The sequence below is a fragment of the Oryctolagus cuniculus genome, chromosome 6 (assembly GCF_964237555.1).
Source record: "Oryctolagus cuniculus chromosome 6, mOryCun1.1, whole genome shotgun sequence".
Taxonomy (NCBI): domain Eukaryota; kingdom Metazoa; phylum Chordata; class Mammalia; order Lagomorpha; family Leporidae; genus Oryctolagus; species Oryctolagus cuniculus.
In genome coordinates, this window is record NC_091437.1 from 35,351,052 (window position 1) to 35,369,007 (window position 17,956).

The 17,956-nt window shown below is 38.7% G+C and overlaps 1 protein-coding gene across 10 annotated transcripts in view; it reads right to left on the reverse strand.

The window, feature by feature from the left end:
* The window catches only part of C6H5orf46 (chromosome 6 C5orf46 homolog), a 51,219-nt gene that overhangs the window by 27,860 nt on the left and 5,403 nt on the right, over positions 1 to 17,956 (reverse strand). For 2 of the 10 annotated variants that reach the window (XR_011389796.1, XM_008255202.4), the window contains exons 2-4: positions 17,619 to 17,754; positions 13,035 to 13,092; positions 6,425 to 6,656 (exon numbers count right to left, since the gene is read on the reverse strand). Coding sequence is in view for 6 of the 10 variants with exons in the window: in XM_008255202.4 (XP_008253424.1) it covers positions 13,044 to 13,092; positions 17,619 to 17,754 (185 nt within the window). In the remaining 4 variants the exon portion in view is untranslated. The other 8 variants (XR_011389795.1, XM_008255201.4, XR_011389797.1 and 5 more) reach the window with 6 other exon arrangements.

Here is a 17,956-nt window from a genome sequence, read left to right on the forward strand (position 1 = left end):
GACAACAGAAAATGCTGGTGAGATATTCAAAAACTGGATTAGTCATACACTGCTTGTATGAAAGTAAAATGGCATATCCATTTTGAAAAAGTTATTTGACAGTTTCTTTTAAAAACTAAACATGTAACTACTATACAACTCAACAATTGTATTCTCAGGCATTCATCCCAGAAAAAGGAAGACTTATGATTGTGCAAAGACCTGTGCACAAATGTTCATTGCAACTTTATTTCTAGTAGCTTAAAACTGGGTAAAATCAATGGTTTTCAATGAATGTTGGAATACAACTCAGTAACAAAAAAAAAAATGGCCAGGCATTTGGTACAGAACTTAAGATACTGCTTGGGAAACCTGCATCTATATTTAAATGTCTGGGTTTGAGTCCTGGGTTTGCTCCTAATTTCAGCTTCTGCCAGTATATACCCTAGGAGCAGCAGTTGATGGCTCAAGTCCTTGGGAGAACTGAATTCTTGGCTCTTGAATTCTGCCTGGCTGAGCCAGCTGTTGCAGGCATCTGGTGAGTGAACCAGTGGATGGAGAACTCTATCTCCCAGTTTTTCCTCCTTCTATCCCCCTCTCTTTCAACAAATAAATACAAATACATTAATTTTTAAATGAACTACTGATATATACAATAACCTGGACGAACCTTCAGAGAATTGCTCTAAGTGATGAAAAAGTCAATCTCATAATGTCTTTAAATCTATATAATAAATTTACATGATTCTCTTGAAATGATACAATTATAGAAATGGAGAATGGATTGGTGACTTCCAGGGCTTAAGGAGGTGCCAGGGTGGGATGGAAGTAAATATACTATTAAATGACCTCCCAAGAGATAGGTGTGTTGGTGAAAATGTTCTGAATCTTGTCTGTATCAATGTCAGTATCCTAGTTTCGGTTTTACAGCATAGCTTTACAGGGCACTCCCACTGAGGATAATTTGGTAGAGGCCATGCCATATCTCTCTGCATTATTTCCTACAACTGCATATGAATCTACAATGACCTCAAAATAAATTTTTTAAAAATTTTGAAGTTAATCTGAATATAGAGACATTTAATTGAATAAATATTATATGGCCAGCGCCGCGGCTCACTAGGCTAATCCTCCGCCTTGCAGCGCCAGCACACCGGGTTCTAGTCCCAGTTGGGGCGCCGGATTCTGTCCCGGTTGCCCCTCTTCCAGGCCAGCTCTCTGCTGTGGCCCGGGAGTGCAGTGGAGGATGGCCCAAGTGCTTGGGCCCTGCACCCCATCAGAGACCAGGATAAGTACCTGGCTCCTGCCATCGGATCAGCATGGTGCGCTGGCCGCGGCGGCCATTGGAGGGTGAACCAACGGCAAAGGAAGACCTTTCTCTCTGTCTCTCTCTCTCACTGTCCACTCTGCCTGTCAAAAAAAATTATAAAAAAAGAATATTATATAAGGTATATATGACATAAAAGTATAATGATGTGTATAACTATAGCTATATATGAGGATACTTCAAAAAGTTCATAGAAAACCAAATTAAAAGATATACTTTGGTCCAAAATTATTGAAATACATGAGTTTTCTCATAATACACACTTTACTTGAATTTCTTGAAGACCCATAATAACTTTCACTCATAAATTTCAGAAATCAGAAAAGACACCTATTTGATAATTTAGTGTGGAATTTTTCAATATATTTCTACACATTTACAAACATATACATGATGAACTTTGATTTACTTAAACTATGTGAAATTTCATTTTTTAAATTTTTATTAGGAAACATTCTACAGTGAACATCTACATATTTGCATATTACATTTATCACTTCAAAAAATCTTGGAAGTGCAAGGTCAAGAATTACATGATGTGTAAAATTTTGATAGCTACTGACAAATTTCCATTGGATAGGTTAGTTTATATCTGGAATGACTGCGGTCAGGAAGTTCAGTTACCAAAGATTAGGGTTAGGGTTAGGGACTGAAGACAACATGTAGAGAATAATTGGTCACCCTGAGCTAGCTATAAACCCTTTGTATTATGTGATTTAGGGTCAAATGATGCAATATATGAATCCTAGTATCTCTGGTCTCCATGTTTGAGAGATGAAATATAAGCAAACAAATAAAATTTGCTGCAATATTTTTTATTTTAGAAAACACACAGGTGAAAAGTTCTCAAGCTGTTGAGGCAGTTCAAACACAGCAGGGGGCGCTCATAGGTTACCAGTAATATAAGGAAGAAATAGCACTTTACACAGTATATTTTTTCTCTGGTGACTTACAACTAAACCCGATTATCTCATGCCCCTTCTTTCTGATAATTATCTCTGGCTTAATTTCCAGCAATTTTTTTAAAGTGCATTCTTTGCTTTGCCACTATGTCTCTTCATGAACTGAGAACTTACTTCCTGATTAGATAATGGTAATGACAGTGGTAACTGATCGTTATTGGTCACCTGTTCTTTTCTCTATATATTTTTCATCCAGCAAATGATTTAATGATTGAATACTGATGACAGTATCTTGGTTGGACACTGAGCTTATAGAGATAGGCAAAATGGACACGGCCCACATCCACAGAGATATAGAGTATAGGGAGATACAGAAAACTGTGCAATAAACATGGGTAAATAATTATGAATTATGATGAAAAGTAAAAGGAATGAATGGCCCCCTAAAGATTGTAATAGAGACAAGAGTTCTCTGTTTTGAGTCTTTTATATTGGGTTGTGAAGAATCCATGTAAGCCAAATAATGTGTGAATATATTTAGGTTATGGAGAACTTGGCTTCCTCAAAAGGTTAAAGAAGCATTTGTGTGATGGGAGGTCTGTGAGCAGGATCAGAGGAATAGGACATCAGGTTGGACAGGTTACAGAGGTATGTCCATACATCATGTGCCATGGTCATAGTCACTGTTCTTCATCCTAACAACCTAGCGAAATTTGGGAAGTATTTCTTTTTTTTTTTTTTTTTTTTTTTTTTTTTTTTTTTTTTTTGACAGGCAGAGTGGACAGTGAGAGAGAGAGACAGAGAGAAAGGTCTTCCTTTGCCATTGGTTCACCCTCCAATGGCCGCCGCGGCCGGCGCGCTGCGGCCGGCACACCGCGCTGATCCGATGGCAGGAGCCAGGAGCCAGGTGCTTTTCCTGGTCTCCCATGGGGTGCAGGGCCCAAGCACCTGGGCCATCCTCCACTGCACTCCCTGGCCACAGCAGAGAGCTGGCCTGGAAGAGGGGCAACCGGGACAGAATCCGGCGCCCCAACCGGGACTAGAACCCGGTGTGCCGGCGCCGCTAGGCGGAGGATTAGCCTAGTGAGCCGCGGCGCCGGCCGGGAAGTATTTCTTTTTTAAGATTTATATTTATTTGAGAGGTAGAGTTATAGAAAGTGAGAGGGAAAGACAGAGAAAAAGGTCTTCCATCTGCTGGTTCACTCCCCAACTGGTTGCAACAGCCGAAACTAGGCCAATTGGAAGCCAGGAACTAGGAGCTTCTTCTAGGTATCCCACTTGGGTGCAGGGGCCCAAGGACCCAGGCCATCCTCTACTGCTTTCCCAGGCCATGCAGAGAGCTGGATTTAAAGTGGAGTAGCTGGGACTCGAACCAGTGCCCACATAGGATGCTGGCACTGTAGGCAGAGGATTAACCTACTGGGTCACAGCACCGGCCCCAGGAAGTTTGGGGTACAATGTTCTCCATTCCTTTGAATGGCATCACTACACATCCATTTGCAACAGACTACTAGGTGTCATTTTTGATATTTCCTTCTCCTTGATACATCATATCCAACCCATCATCAAATCTTATCAATTTCACCTCCAGTTGTCTTTTTTTAAAAAAGATTTATTTATCACTTGAAAGTCATAGTTAACACACAAAGAGACAGAGAGGCAGAGAGAGAGATCTCCCATCTGCTGGTTTACTCCCCAGTTGGCCACAACGGCTGAAGCTGCACTGATTCGAAAGCCAGGAGTCAGGAGCTTCTTCCGGGTCTTCCCAGGTGAACGCAGGAGCCCAAGGACTTGAGCCATCTTCCACTGCTTTCCCAGGCCATAGCAGAGAGCCAGATCAGAAGCAGAGCAGCTGGAACTCGAACTGGTGCCCATATGGGATGCCAGCACTTCAGGCGGCAGCTTTACCCGCTATGCTGGTCCCTCTCATTTGCTCTCATTAGCTTTCCAGTTATTTGGCCTTCTTTCATTGCTGGAGCACAGGGTACCTGGCACCAAGTTTTTGTAAATACCATTCACTCACCTATAAATATCTCTCTTCATTTTAATCTACTGAATTTTATCCTATTTAACCTCCTTTCCATTTTTTTTTTCATTTTTCAGCTCATCTTATTTCTTTAGGAAATCCTCCCTGATGATCTCATAGAGGTACATTTGTTAAAGGTTATAAGAGAGCCATGCTCCTTCCTCTCTCAAAACATAATTATATATTTTTGTGTGATTAATGAGTGGATAACATTCATGTACACTATCTAGATGAACTTATATTCTCATAGATGCTTAATTTTCAAGAAATGAAAGAAGGCTGTCTTATTGTCAAGTTAGATCTCTAGTATTAAGTTAAGCACTATATTCTCCAGCCACCTTGTTGAGCAGATTGCAATGACATGAAAATTCAGAAGTATCTCTGATTTCAGCACTTTACTCAAGCTATTCGGTATAATAATGGCTTTCCCAAGGCAGGTTAAGACCTACATAAGCCAGCAAGGCATATGATACTGCCAACTTTGAGTGTCTGACACAGTTGAACACATGGTTAAGAGCTACATCTTTAAAGACCAATCTTAGACTTGTAAAGAATGCCAGCTAATCTATAATATTTTAGAGGAAATTAGTTGTAGACTGTGGATAATATAGGGGATTGCGAGGAAGAATGGATTGCAAATGGCAAAGGAATATATTTGGCAATGATTGCTGTGTTCATGACCTTGATTGTGTGATATTTTTATGATCAAATACACGTGTCAAAACTCTTCAAAGACATACTGTAAATATGTGCAACTTATTGTACATCAATTATCTCTCAATAGTTATAAAATCATTCAACTGTTGTGATATATAGATCTAATTTTATAAATGACATGTCAATTTTGGAAAATAAAGGAGCTTCACATTTTGAAGGCTTTCTCACAGTATTTATTAATATTTAAAAATATACCCTCTGAGCTATCAATTTAACTTCTGGAAATCTTTCCTAAAGTAATAAAAACACTAGTGCCTAAGTTTATATGGATAACTATTTTAATTGTAGCATCCTTTGAAGAGATGATAAAGAGTCAATATAAATGTCCATCAATAGGAAATCTATAAGACCTTGAATTGTGTGCTACTGGGTAGCTTTTGCTAACAATTTCTATTGATTTACCTTAACTAAATATCATGAGATAATGTTTCAAAAAAGTAAGCTGCAAAGGAAAGTGCACATCCAAATCCTTCCCTATATGTGCATGTGTTTGGATCTGTTTGAACAGATTGGTTTCTCATATGGCCAGTTTGGAGCCAATGGTGCTAGAAGGGGAGACTGTTAACTTACACATATTTCCATGTTTCCCTCACATGATAAACAAAAGGTACTATAATTTTTATTCACTTTATTTGAAATGGTGTGGGAAAGAAAGAGAGAGGAGAGTCTTCATTCTGCTGGTTCATTTCCCAAATGCCTGTAATAGTTGGGGCTAGGCCAGGACAAATCCAGAAGCACAGAACCCAAACTGGGTATCCCACATGGATGGTAGGGATCTAAGTACTTGGGCCATCACCTACTGCCTCTCAAAATGTGCATTAGTGCGAAGCTAATATCACAAGCAGAGCTGAGATTAGAACCAGACACTCCTACATAAGATGTGGGCATCCCAGTTTAATCCAATCCCTGAACCAAAATTCACTCCTTTAATAATTTTTGAAGAGGAATTTTGAAAATAAGTTTTTCTATTAGCACTTAGTAGAAAATAGTTCCTCTTTCTCTCAAAAATAATTTAAAAGCAATAGAAAGAAACTCTATACCAGACAGTATAGAAATGATCCCTGAGATTGACATTTTGAGCTTGCATGATTGTTTACAGCACTTGTCTCTACTGTTGAGTAACAGTGTTTTATTTTCTTTAAGCTATTTGTTGAACTCTTAGTGTAGGGTTAATCTTAATGAGGATAAAGTAAACTCCAAGTAAATCACTGTAAAAATTCAGAGAGGGAAGAGGAGAGGAAGGAGGAGGAAGGATGAGAGTATGAGATTTAGTATGCTCCTAAATCTGTATACGTGAAATGTATGAAATTTTTATACCTTAAATAAAATTTTTAAAAGTAGTAAAGTGAAAATAAGAGCTTTAAAGTCACACAGATTTTTGTTCAAGTTCAGGCTGCAGCATTAGTGATATGGGTCATCTTGGGCATGTTCCTTAAACTTTTAGGTTCTCACTTGAAACATGAAAAAGGAATATTAATATTGAATTATTTTATTTGAAGTATTAAACAACATAACATTTATAAAAGGACAAGCAGGGAAGGTGTGCCCTCAATATTTGATCCTTAACAATGAGACGTAGGTGTGAAGGACTGTAGGGCCATCTCGGAACGCCGTGCATTGCCACAGTCTGAGCTTGGGTTTCAGCCTTTCTTGTGGTAGAATCATCCTTCCTCCTCCTTCTGCATGTCTTCAAATCCTTTATCATCTGTCAAGACATGTCTCAAATATTACCTCTAAGAAGTCTTCCCAGATCTCCAGAGGGGGCAGGAATGGCTATGTATCTTATGTCATACCATGCTGAGTGTGACTAGCTGGTGATGTGCTCATGTCATACCACACAATGCTCAATGTAGTCAGCTGGTAATGTGCTCATATCTTGTGCATTAAGACTATGAGCTACTTGAAGGCAAGAACTTGTTCAACATGGTCTTACCATTAGATAGAACTTACCACTATGCCAGGATTTCAATTTCTTTGCTTAATGCGGAATACAAAAAAAAAAAAAAGTATTGAGTAGCTATTTTCTACTAGAAATTGTCTTTACTGATCATCATTGTGCTAGGAACACTGAAAAAGACAGGAAAAATTCTTGCTTCCTGAAGTTCAACATCCTGATGTAGGTAGACAGAAACAGGAACAAAATAAACCAAGTCTTTAATACTGTTAAAAGATGAATGTTATATACAAAAAAATAAGGCAACTAAAGGGGACAAGAAATATTTGGGCCAGGATTATGCAATTTTAAGCAAAGCAATAAACAAAAACATCATTGAGAAGGTGATATTTAAGAAGACTTAAAGAAGTGAGGGAGCAAGCAAGGTAGTCATCTTTCAGAAGAGTATTTCAGACACAGGGAAGAGCCCTGTGGACAAAACAGTCTATCCGGGATTCCAATGTTCTTGGAATGGAAAGAGCAAAGAAATAAGTAGCAGGAGAATGGATAGGATATAGGTAGGTCAGACAGAATCTGAGCTACCACTGTCAGGAAATGTAATAATGTAGTTATTGCTCAGAATAAGATGAGAAATGGTACAAGGAACTGATATTATTTGAATTTCACTTAAAAAGATATACTTGTCCTTCCTTCTGAGCATTTCTGTAAAGAACAGATGTAAATTCCCTCAAATATCTGTGTTATGGTAGGGACAGACTAGTGATGATGTGAATTGTGTCCTCAAGGTTTCACGAGGAAATGCTGTGTTGAAGGTTTGACAAACTAGTTGCTCTTTATTGGCTTTGCCATGTTCAGAATGATACCAATTAGCTTCCTTTTCACGTGTCATATGAAGAAAATAATGCTTTCCGAGCTCACTTCAATCACACTGTCATTATAGGGTTACAGTGAAATGACAGTGTGAAAGGATCATAGAAGAAAACCAGTATGCAGATGGATTTTGATTTTCAAAAACTTGCTGGCTGCAGATATTGGTCTTATTGGAGAGGAGGGAAAGAATTGATGAAGGCAGGAAGAGTAAACAAGCATTGCAATGCAATCAGGAAGGTTTCAAAATCTCTATAGATGGCTGGGATCTAAGACAGGTACTTCCTAACAGTGTACCATATCTAATACTGATTTGACACCTGTTTTTTTTTTTTTTTCCTCCCCAAACATCAAAGAGTAAATTCAAAATGTACAGCTGACAGAAGAATGCAAAGGCAGACAAACTCTTACAGGGCATGTTTTTCACACATTAGAGCGTTGATTAATGTAGTTATAATCAATGTACTGTCCGGGCACAAATTACCAAGTGAGAAGCTGAAAAAGAATTGGGGGGGGGGTGCTTTTTGGCAGCAAAAAGCAGTCTGCATGTCAGACAGTGAATACAGTAAATGCCCTAGGTAACATGGACAAAAGGGATATGTGATATTTGAAACTGGCACAATCCCAAGAAAATGCAGAGCATAGATTGAATTTATTGTAGGAAATTAACATGCATTTTTAAATATTTAATAGGCATTAATGCTTGGTTTATTCATCTACAGAATTAAGGGTCTCTTGTGTTGCATGCATACCTATTATGGCTAAGTAGAAACAAGAAGACAAACAAACAAAAGATTTATTGAAATCTGGAGCTGCTTTCGTGATGTCTGGGACCCAGGACTCCTGGGTACTCAATAGTCAATGCACATGACAGATTTTTGTTTAAGATTAGAGCTCTGACTTAACTGTCATTCTGGTCTACTATTTCTTTCTTGTCTTTTTGTCCACATTACTTAATTCTAGGAGCGCCTTTCTGACTCAGCTAGATCAAATTTTATTTTTGTTGAATGAGAAAGAACCACAGTAATAATGGCTGCCAAAGACTCATTTCTTTGTAATGGGGTGGTGGCAGGCCAGGGCTGCATTAAATTGTCAAGGGCTCTTCTAGCTTTGATATTCTGCTATTCTATGAGAATAACAATGACTGTAGAACAGCAAAAACCTTAAGGAAAAAAGGTTTTTAATCTATTAGCACAGGAGAGTGGGCTCAGAAATTTTTGAAAGAGTTTCCGAAAAAGGTATGTAAACTTTTAAACTTTCAAACTTCATACATTTTCAGGAATTAAAGAGTCTGTTTTCTGGCGTCAAGTCCAAATCTTCTGTCCCTTACTGGCCTTGTTACTTTATCTGGGTTTTAGGTTTCTATTTTGAATCATTCTTTGGCTATCCCAGCTAAGAGTGACTAAGTGAATGTGTGCGTGTGTGCGTGTGTGTGTGTATACCACTAAAAACTTTAAAAATGCCCAGGAAAAAAACTGCTTAACCATCAGAATCCTTCCCTATGAACTAACATATGTGACCTCAAAGAGGACACATTTATTCAGAGAGCTAGAAACAAAATTACGAAGTGGTGGTATTCAAAATGAGTTATGTTCAGTTGAAGCAAAGACTGATGCCTGAGAACTTGCTAGGAGCTGCTTTGCGGTCTCTGTCCTGGAGGGCTTGTGAAGAAGAACTGGAAAAGCAGGAGTTGGCTGCCCTTGGATTGTCCAGGAGCCAGACAGGTGTCTCCTTAGAAATACAAGCCAGAGAGGCAAGCAATTACCACCTAGAAAGGGTTTAAGACGTAAAAAATAAAGAACTCTGAACTTATTTTTCAAAACATTTATGCTTCTGCATATTTAAATGTGAAATATTTACAATGAAAGCAACTCTAACGCATACTTGAGAAAATGAATGAACAATGAACAGAAACTCAAGGTATGCAAGAGAAGAATCAGAAACAAGGATGAACAGAGAATGCATAAACACTTGGATAAAATGACCCATCAATTTCACTGCAAAATTTCACTATCAGGAGCTTCTCTTTACTTTTACTAGTTCCCTGCCTAAAAAATTCTGACTCAGCAAATCTAAGCATGAGATTTAAAATGTCCACAGTGTATTTTTCTTAATCTAATAAATGTGTATAGAAATTAAAGTATGCATAAAGTGCTTTCATGTCATTCTTTTTATAATCTTTATAGTGAAGGTTCACCAAATTTTTCATGCAATAAAGGAAATTTATACTTGAAGAAGTCAAATGACTTGACACAAAAGTATGACTTGACCCAGATGGCTTCAAGTGATACAGAACAATAGGAGCTGAAAATCTGTCTGCTGCAAATCATGACAATGTGGTTGAGCAGAGGCTAAGGATGAGCTCAGACTAATCTGGTCTTCAACTGTTAGAATTTTTTTTTTCTGGATACTGTCTGTTTTCCACCATTTTCCATCATTCTGAGATTGTGTGCCGAATCACACACAGATCACCCTCTTTCTATGCTTACTCCTTCTTCCAGGTGCTTTTCCCTCTTCTCTCTTATTCCCAAAGCACTGCCAAGGCCTTTTCATATACAACTTTATAATTTTCCCCCACAGCAGAGACAAACACTGTGCTAAGCAGTAGTCTACACTATGAACTTCTCAGCGGCCTGCTGGTGTTATTCATCTTGGAAAACCTAGCAAAACCTGGCAACTAGTAGGCACTGATGAAGTAAGCATTAAAGGAATGTGTGGAAAAGAAGCATATACACTGCTAGGAAAAATATGAGATGTCCATGTCTATCCATCTTAATGTAGAAAACACCTAGAACTTTGGTCAAATTTTCTAGGCCAGAGAAACAGGTATTGCTGTAAGCCTCTTAATTCTTAATGACTTTTTATTAGATGAGGCCATTATCATACAAATGCAAATGTTAAATATACTTATTCAGAGTAGTCACTGGCAATTGAAGAGATACTTCTAATTTAACTACCCAAAGTTTAATTTCTCCGTTAGAGCTATCTTTTCTCTAGTCCAGCTTCTTTGTGGCTCTAGACTGGGCCATTCCTCCATGATCATTAGGGAATCTCTAATTGGCTGAGGAACCTATTTGAAGTAGTTGATGTATATGCAGGTGTTAGTGGCACAGCAATTGATACACAGCTAAAAGATTCCTAGCATTAATATGTGGAAAAATCTAATTCCTCACTTTTTAAAATTCATAGAGAGAAAAGTAAGACTTAGGGAGGTTAAACGACCTATTCATGCTTACATGATCAATAAGTGGCTACGTTAGAAGCTGAGCTTACATCACCCCTATGTCTTCTGCTCTTTCTAGTCCTCCATGTTGCCTTGCCTTTTGGACTACCTCACACTCCAAACCTCTAGAGTGGTATTCCAAGCATTTAGGGCATGGATACAACAGTTACAGGTGTACCAACATCCTGAATGAAGGAAAAGTGTTAGGACATTTGCAAAAAGGGGTAGGCTCTTCCCTGAGCAAACAGGAATGGAAACATGCAAACATAAGGGAGTGTTTTCAGAAGCTTAGCTGGTTTTTGGAACTCAGGACTGTCTGGTTGAGTATGTCTTGATTCCAATGCCCAATTCTGATTTTCAACCAAAGAAGTTTATGAGACAGATTGGGCTAAATTCCAAGGTAATATGATAATAGTTTTCTGAACTTTGATAATCATTCCCAGGTTATGAAATGGATCCAAGTAGGGAAAAGGAGCACTCCCAGATAATAGGAGAAGGGAAGGTCCATGCTTTTTTTTTTTTTTTTTTTTTTTGACAGGCAGAGTGGACAGTGAGAGAGAGAGAGAGAGAGAGAAAGGTCTTTCTTTGCCGTTGGTCCACCCTCCAATGGCCGCCGCGGCTGGCGCGCTGCGGCCAGCGCACCACGATGATCCGATGGCAGGAGCCAGGTGCTTCTCCTGGTCTCCCATGGGGTGCAGGGCCCAAGCACTTGGGCCATCCTCCACTGCACTCCCTGGCCACAGCAGAGAGCTGGCCTTGAAGAGGGGCAACCGGGACAGAATCCGGCGCCCTGACCGGGACTAGAACCCGGTGTGCCGGCGCTGCAAGGTGGAGGATTAGCCTAGTGAGCCGCGGCGCCGGCCTCCATGCTTCTTGAGGTACATATATGGTGTCTCAATTAAAGGGGTAGTGTTTTATTCCCATGTGTATCTCAAGGCATGGCCAAGGTTACACAGCTTTCTCACTATTCTCTGCTGCCTCTTCCTACATTGTTTTGCTTAGGTTTCTAATAGCACTATGGCTTACAGAGCACAGACTTAATGATTTCATAGCTTGTCCCATTCCTTGTCAATATGACCATGTTAACTAATCTCCCTGAGCCTTTGTTTCCTTATTTATAAAATTTAAGAATAGCAATACCTATTTCTCATGAGGATTATGAATTAAGTGCCACGTATCCAACATTAAGTTAAATGACTGAAAGAAATTATGCAATTTAGCCATTGACTGATATTAATATTCTTCAATTACTCTATCACGGCTGTTTTTATATATTAATATCCATTCTCAGAAAAGAAATTAGTTAAGTAAAAACAGGCATTTCTGTGTACTCACAATAAACTACATATTAAAAATCTGACTGTGTGGGATACAGAAATTTTTAGTCCTTTGTCTTCAAATTAAGTTCTATAATTATACTCTTCTCCTTGAATTTTAGGGCATTCTTTCCCCTCATTTCACAGGTTAAATTTTTATAAATTAAGTTACTAGTGGGGCCGGCACCTTGGCTCACTTGGTTAATCCTCTGCCTGCGGTGCCGGCATCCCATAAGGCCGCCAGTTCTAGTCCTGGCTGCTCCTCTTCCAGTTCAGGTCTCTGCTGTGGGAAGGCAGTGGAGGATGGCCCAAGTGCTTGGGCCCCTGAACCCGCATGGGAGACCGGAAGGAAGCACATGGCTCCTGGCTTTGGATAGGCGCAGCTCCAGCCATAGTGGCCATTTGGGGGGTGAACAAACAGATGAAATACCTGTCTCTCTGTCTTTCTCTATGACTCTGTCAAATAAATAAATTTTTTTTTTTTTAAAAATTAAATTACTAGCACAGTTGTGACAGGAACCAAGTCTCCTAACTACCAGTGTTTATTGGTGTCATTCCACAATTATTAAGTTGGTAACTTTAAGATAATAAAACTATATTCATTTAAAATTAATCTTAAAAAAAACTACAGTAAGAACGAAGCAAGAACTCAAAAATACACCTTTTTTTAATTTGCTTGAAGGTAAGCATGGGTGCTCAAAATCATTAAATAAAACCAGAAAGATCCTTTCTTTATAGTCCAATAAACTATTAATTTAGTTATAAGTTGTAAGTTAAAATCACCTTGGGTGGTCACTTTGATGAATGTTCTCCTGGATTATCCTCAAATTCCACAAACCCTCTTGAAAAGGAAAAAAATGATGAATTATGATTTAGACTCAAAAAGAGTGTCAGAATGATCACTAAGGTGTTTTATAACATTTGAGTCACAGTTTTCTTCCTAAGGTTTTCCTGTATCAGAGGGAAATAAGAGCTAAGATTTCAAATAGCCATATTTGACAAGCCACTTATGCATAATTATCTCTTTGTACCTGCCAATAAACCTATTAGTTGGGTTTATCTTCATACATTAGCTCTCAAAAGTTTGATATTTTTATATATTTGTTCAGTAAAATATCCCCAGCACCTAGAACAGTGGCTGGCACATAGTGTGAATTAATACATGTTTTTCTGAATACATTTTATTATTTTTACATTTGAAAAAAATCTGTGAGCCTCAAAGAGATTAAGTCATTCACCCAAATCATACTGCTGATATTTTTACAGTGAGATTTAAAACCTAGATGTCTAGTAATTAATAAACACCTGAACCTGTATATCCTACTGATCAAGTAGTAGGTAGCATGGTAGCTGTTAAGAAGGCAAACGATGACTAAAACACAGTTCGTAATGAGACTATAATCTGTTGGAGAAAACACTTGAATACAAATAACTTAAAACAACATGGAGAAAAAGCTCTTCTAAGGATTTTTACAAACCATTATAGAATTACATAAAACTGAATTTTCTAATTTTTGGGGGGAAGAGGTCTGTGACTTCTTCACACAAGTTTCTAAAAAATGGTTGGATCTGTTAGGTTAACAGAGTAAAGACGGCCTTGCAGGATAAGCATTGCTGCAAGAGATAAAAAGTACAAGCATGGGTACTGCGGGTTACAACATGACTGTATCTGAAAAGAAAAATCATTTTTCAAGGGAGTAATCAGGTGTTGGGTTACAGGTGTGAGTGAAAGATAAACTGGCATCAGAGAAGGACCTGATGCATTTGTTCTGGTTTTATAGGCAATGAAAATTCATGAAATGGGTTTTAAGCATGGCAATGATGTAACTAAATCTGTGCCTTTGATATTGCTTAGGTAGGAGTTAAAGGACCGACTGGAGCGAGCAGAGACAGAAAACAGTGAAGCTAATCATAAATCTGAGTTTTAAAAACTCAGGAGGGAGATGATGAAGAATTTATCTACATCAACTAATACAGGAAACTGAAGAAAATAAATGGCACAGGGAAAATAATTTAGAGTACAGTATTTAGCAACTGGACAAAGATGCTGATGAATAAGTAAGATCCAAGAAGACCTTGAGGTTTCTGAATTCTGGGAGGATAGGGACGTGACTTCCTAGGACAAGAATGGCCAGGCTTTTGAGCAAGCCGATGGACTTGGGTTTAAACAGTGAACCTGAGGAACTAATAGGAAAACTAGACAGAGAGGTTTATTTATTTATTTTTTCTTAAGTAAACCATTAGCCACTTCAGTCTGGAGCTACAGAGAAAGAGTGTAACAGAGATATAAATATGAATCTGAATGTATTATAAGTCATATTTCCAATATGGAGGCTGCAATATAAAAAATGAGGCACATCTGGATGATATTGAAGAGACAAGTGCATGACAAAAGTCAAATAAACAGAATGAGGTTCTCTCCCTCAGCTTGGGAGAGGACTAAGTAAATATGTCAAGGAAATCCACTCTGCAGGGGAAGGTGGGTAAACATATTCACAAGAATTAGGTTCCCCCTCAAAGGGTAAGAAGAGTTAAGAATATGTATGTTTTTGAGAACAATGTTAAATAGAATACAGTTTGCATAGTTCTAAGGTCATGCACAAAGCAAGTGGAGGGAGCAACATGGTCTATCCACCGTCCTAAGCATACACATTTATCATTTATTTTGTGTATAATACAAGATTTAGGCAGCAGATATACTGGAATGAATAAAAAAGAATTCTTATTTTTATAAATCTCCACAATTCCTTTCATTTTTTTCTAAAAAAATCTCATTCCAGGCCCAAATTTTACCTCTCCTTTGCCATAAACACTTCCCAAACACTCTGGCCCACCTCCATTCTCTAAAAATAAACTTCTGGTATTTAGCTAACATTTAGTCTACTATGCATTTTTAGTTATAATTGTATTTGTTCATTTCATTTACTGTAAGGACTAAAAATTCTTTAAAAAGGGATTTCATCACTAGAATTTTACTTAAAATTCCTGTCCCTACTTTGCACATATAGAGTGATTAGAAATACTTTTTGGTGGTCTCCTCCTATTCCCCATCCTCCATTATATTATGGTCTTCCCTTGAACAAGGAGTCACGGGTCCTGGAGGTTGTGATTCTACTACCAGGCAAATTTGTTATCTTGAGCAAGAGAACAAAGCTCCTTTAGCATTCTTCAAATAAGACAAAAGTGCTTTACATCTGATCTCTAGGATCTCTTTCCTAAATAAAATTGAACAGTTATTTACTGAGTTATCTGGTACTATGGGTCATGTATTGTGCTATCACAATGAAATGGAGAGATGTAGTCTCTACTTACATTTAGCTACATGAATAAGAATAAATAATTTCATATGGTAACAAATGTTATAATGACACTACAGAGGATGTGAATGGAAGGAGGCAGTATTAACAAGGATGAGCACAGAACGTTGTCTGAGGAGGCAACTTTTAAATGAGCTGCAGGCCCAAGCACTACGCCTGAGAAAACAAAAGAATGTCAGTCAGAAATGAGAGCAAGGGCTGAGAGCCTGAGGTTGTAAGCTCCAGCATCATCAAGACCATTTACTCAGAATACAACCAGGGAGAAGCCAAAGAGGCAAGTGGAGCTATCTTTTCTGAGCCTGGAGTGAATGGCAATTTATTAGCATGAAAGACAGGCAACTCGGAGTCAACAGAGAAAAATGAGCCATTTTATAGGTGTGAAATCCCCTGAAAGGACAAAAAAAAAAAAAAAAAAAAAAAAAAAAACTATTATTGCTCCAAGTCCTCTCTTTACTCTGTTTTCCCTCATTATCATGGGAAGGCAACAGCTGCAAAACAACCACCATAGGCAGCATTACAATAGAAAGGAAACACCACAGTTTCAACAATTTGTGGCAGAAGGATCACCTGGAGATTCTTAGGCAGATCCTGTACTGATTTAGGCAGAGCAAAGGTTCCAAGGAGTGAAATTGACATTTTGAGATTCCAGGATTGTTTGCAGTCCTTGTCCCTTCTGTTGAGGAACAATGTTTTTTTCCTTCTTATTTGTTGAACTCTACTTAGTATAGGGTTAATCCTATCAGTGTAAAGTAAACAAAGCAGATAATTGTAAAAATTAAGAGACAGAATAAGAGAGGAAGGGGGAAGGGTGGGAGCATGGGTGGGAGTGAGGGTAGGGTGGGAAGTGTCATCGTGTTCCATAATCCGTACATATGAAATACATAAAATTTCTTTACCTTAAATAAAAAAGACCCCTTTTGAGAATCTAATAGAAGTCATACTTTCTCAAGAAAAAAAATTTAAATTCACATCCACTAAAAGATAAACACAAATTTAAAGACTGCGTAGAACTTTAAGGTACACCAGGTAACCCGGAACAGCTGATCAAGGCTGTGGCTTTCAAGAATTTGCTGTATATCAGAGTCACCTGAGAACCCTGTTAAAAAGCACGTCCTGAACAGTGTTCTCAGGAGGATGCAAGATGAGATGGAGGAACCTGCATTTTTTATACATTTCTCCAGAGGATGCTGCTGCAGGTGAGTAGACTACACTTTGTCAAACTCTGCTTAGGACTCCCTAAAGCAAGAGGTAGAGAACACAGGCTTAGAAGGTGGAAATGGGACAATTTGTCAATTTAGAAAAGTGAATTTGATCCCGAGAAACTGAAATCTGGGAGGTTAATGTGGGGAGAACAGGATGAGGTTGTAAGGTAAGATTGGAGCTGTGCAGGCTGAACTAAGATGTGTCACGAACAGGGTGCAGGGGTTCGGAAGCAGAATGAGAGCACCAGGAAGACTAGGATAGGTGACCCCTCATTAGGGGAATCCCTCATGATCAAAACAAACACTACTGCTGATGTTATCTAGATGAGCTCTTCAGAGAGACTGTGTGTTGTCCCCAATAATCCTTCTGAATTGCTCAAGTTAAAAAATATAAACAGACTCATCAAGCAGTCATTACTGACCACATTACTACCCCCTGCCTTAACCACAAAATCACAGTGCTGGCACTGGGCGGGTCCTGTACTCCTTGAACTTATCAGAGGAGCAAACACAGGCACTCAAGGAAAGAATGTCCAAAACTCAGTGGTCAGGACCAGGACTTGGCTCTCTATCCCTGATCCAGTGGTCTTCCCCCTGTCTATTTGATTCTGAGATTACTGTTTATATGTAGTATGGAGCCATTTGAGAACCATCTATTGTGCTCACCCCAAAACAGAGGTCAGGGCAATTTATTCAGATGCAAAATCTATCTTAAGGTAGTGTGACATGTTTCCACGAAAAATACTAGAGAGGCATAGGCCACAAATTCTGTTTCACATTCATTTTAACTTAAGGTGTAAATTGCCAATAGCAAACTGGAGCCAAGCGAGGGTGGTTTCAGTGCTTACGTTTCCCTGGTCATGGAGCGCAGGATGAAGTCGACCGCATTCTCAATGATTTCTGTGCCCAAGATATTTAGGAATTTGGGAAAATCTGGTTGTGGGTTTTTGCCTGAGTCATCTGGTTTGTCGTCAGGTTTGTCATCTGAAAAACAAAACCATCTCAGAGGTGATTTTGAGTAACAAGAAAGGAAACTGCATTTTCATGCAGGGAGTCCTTACAGTAGTTTGTACACCCCCTCCCTCACTGTGCAGCCTGCTAGTTGTCTTTCTTGAACACTTGCTGCCTGCCTGGTTGGAGTTTTCATGCGCTTTATTTCATTTATTTAAATAAATCAAGAAACTGA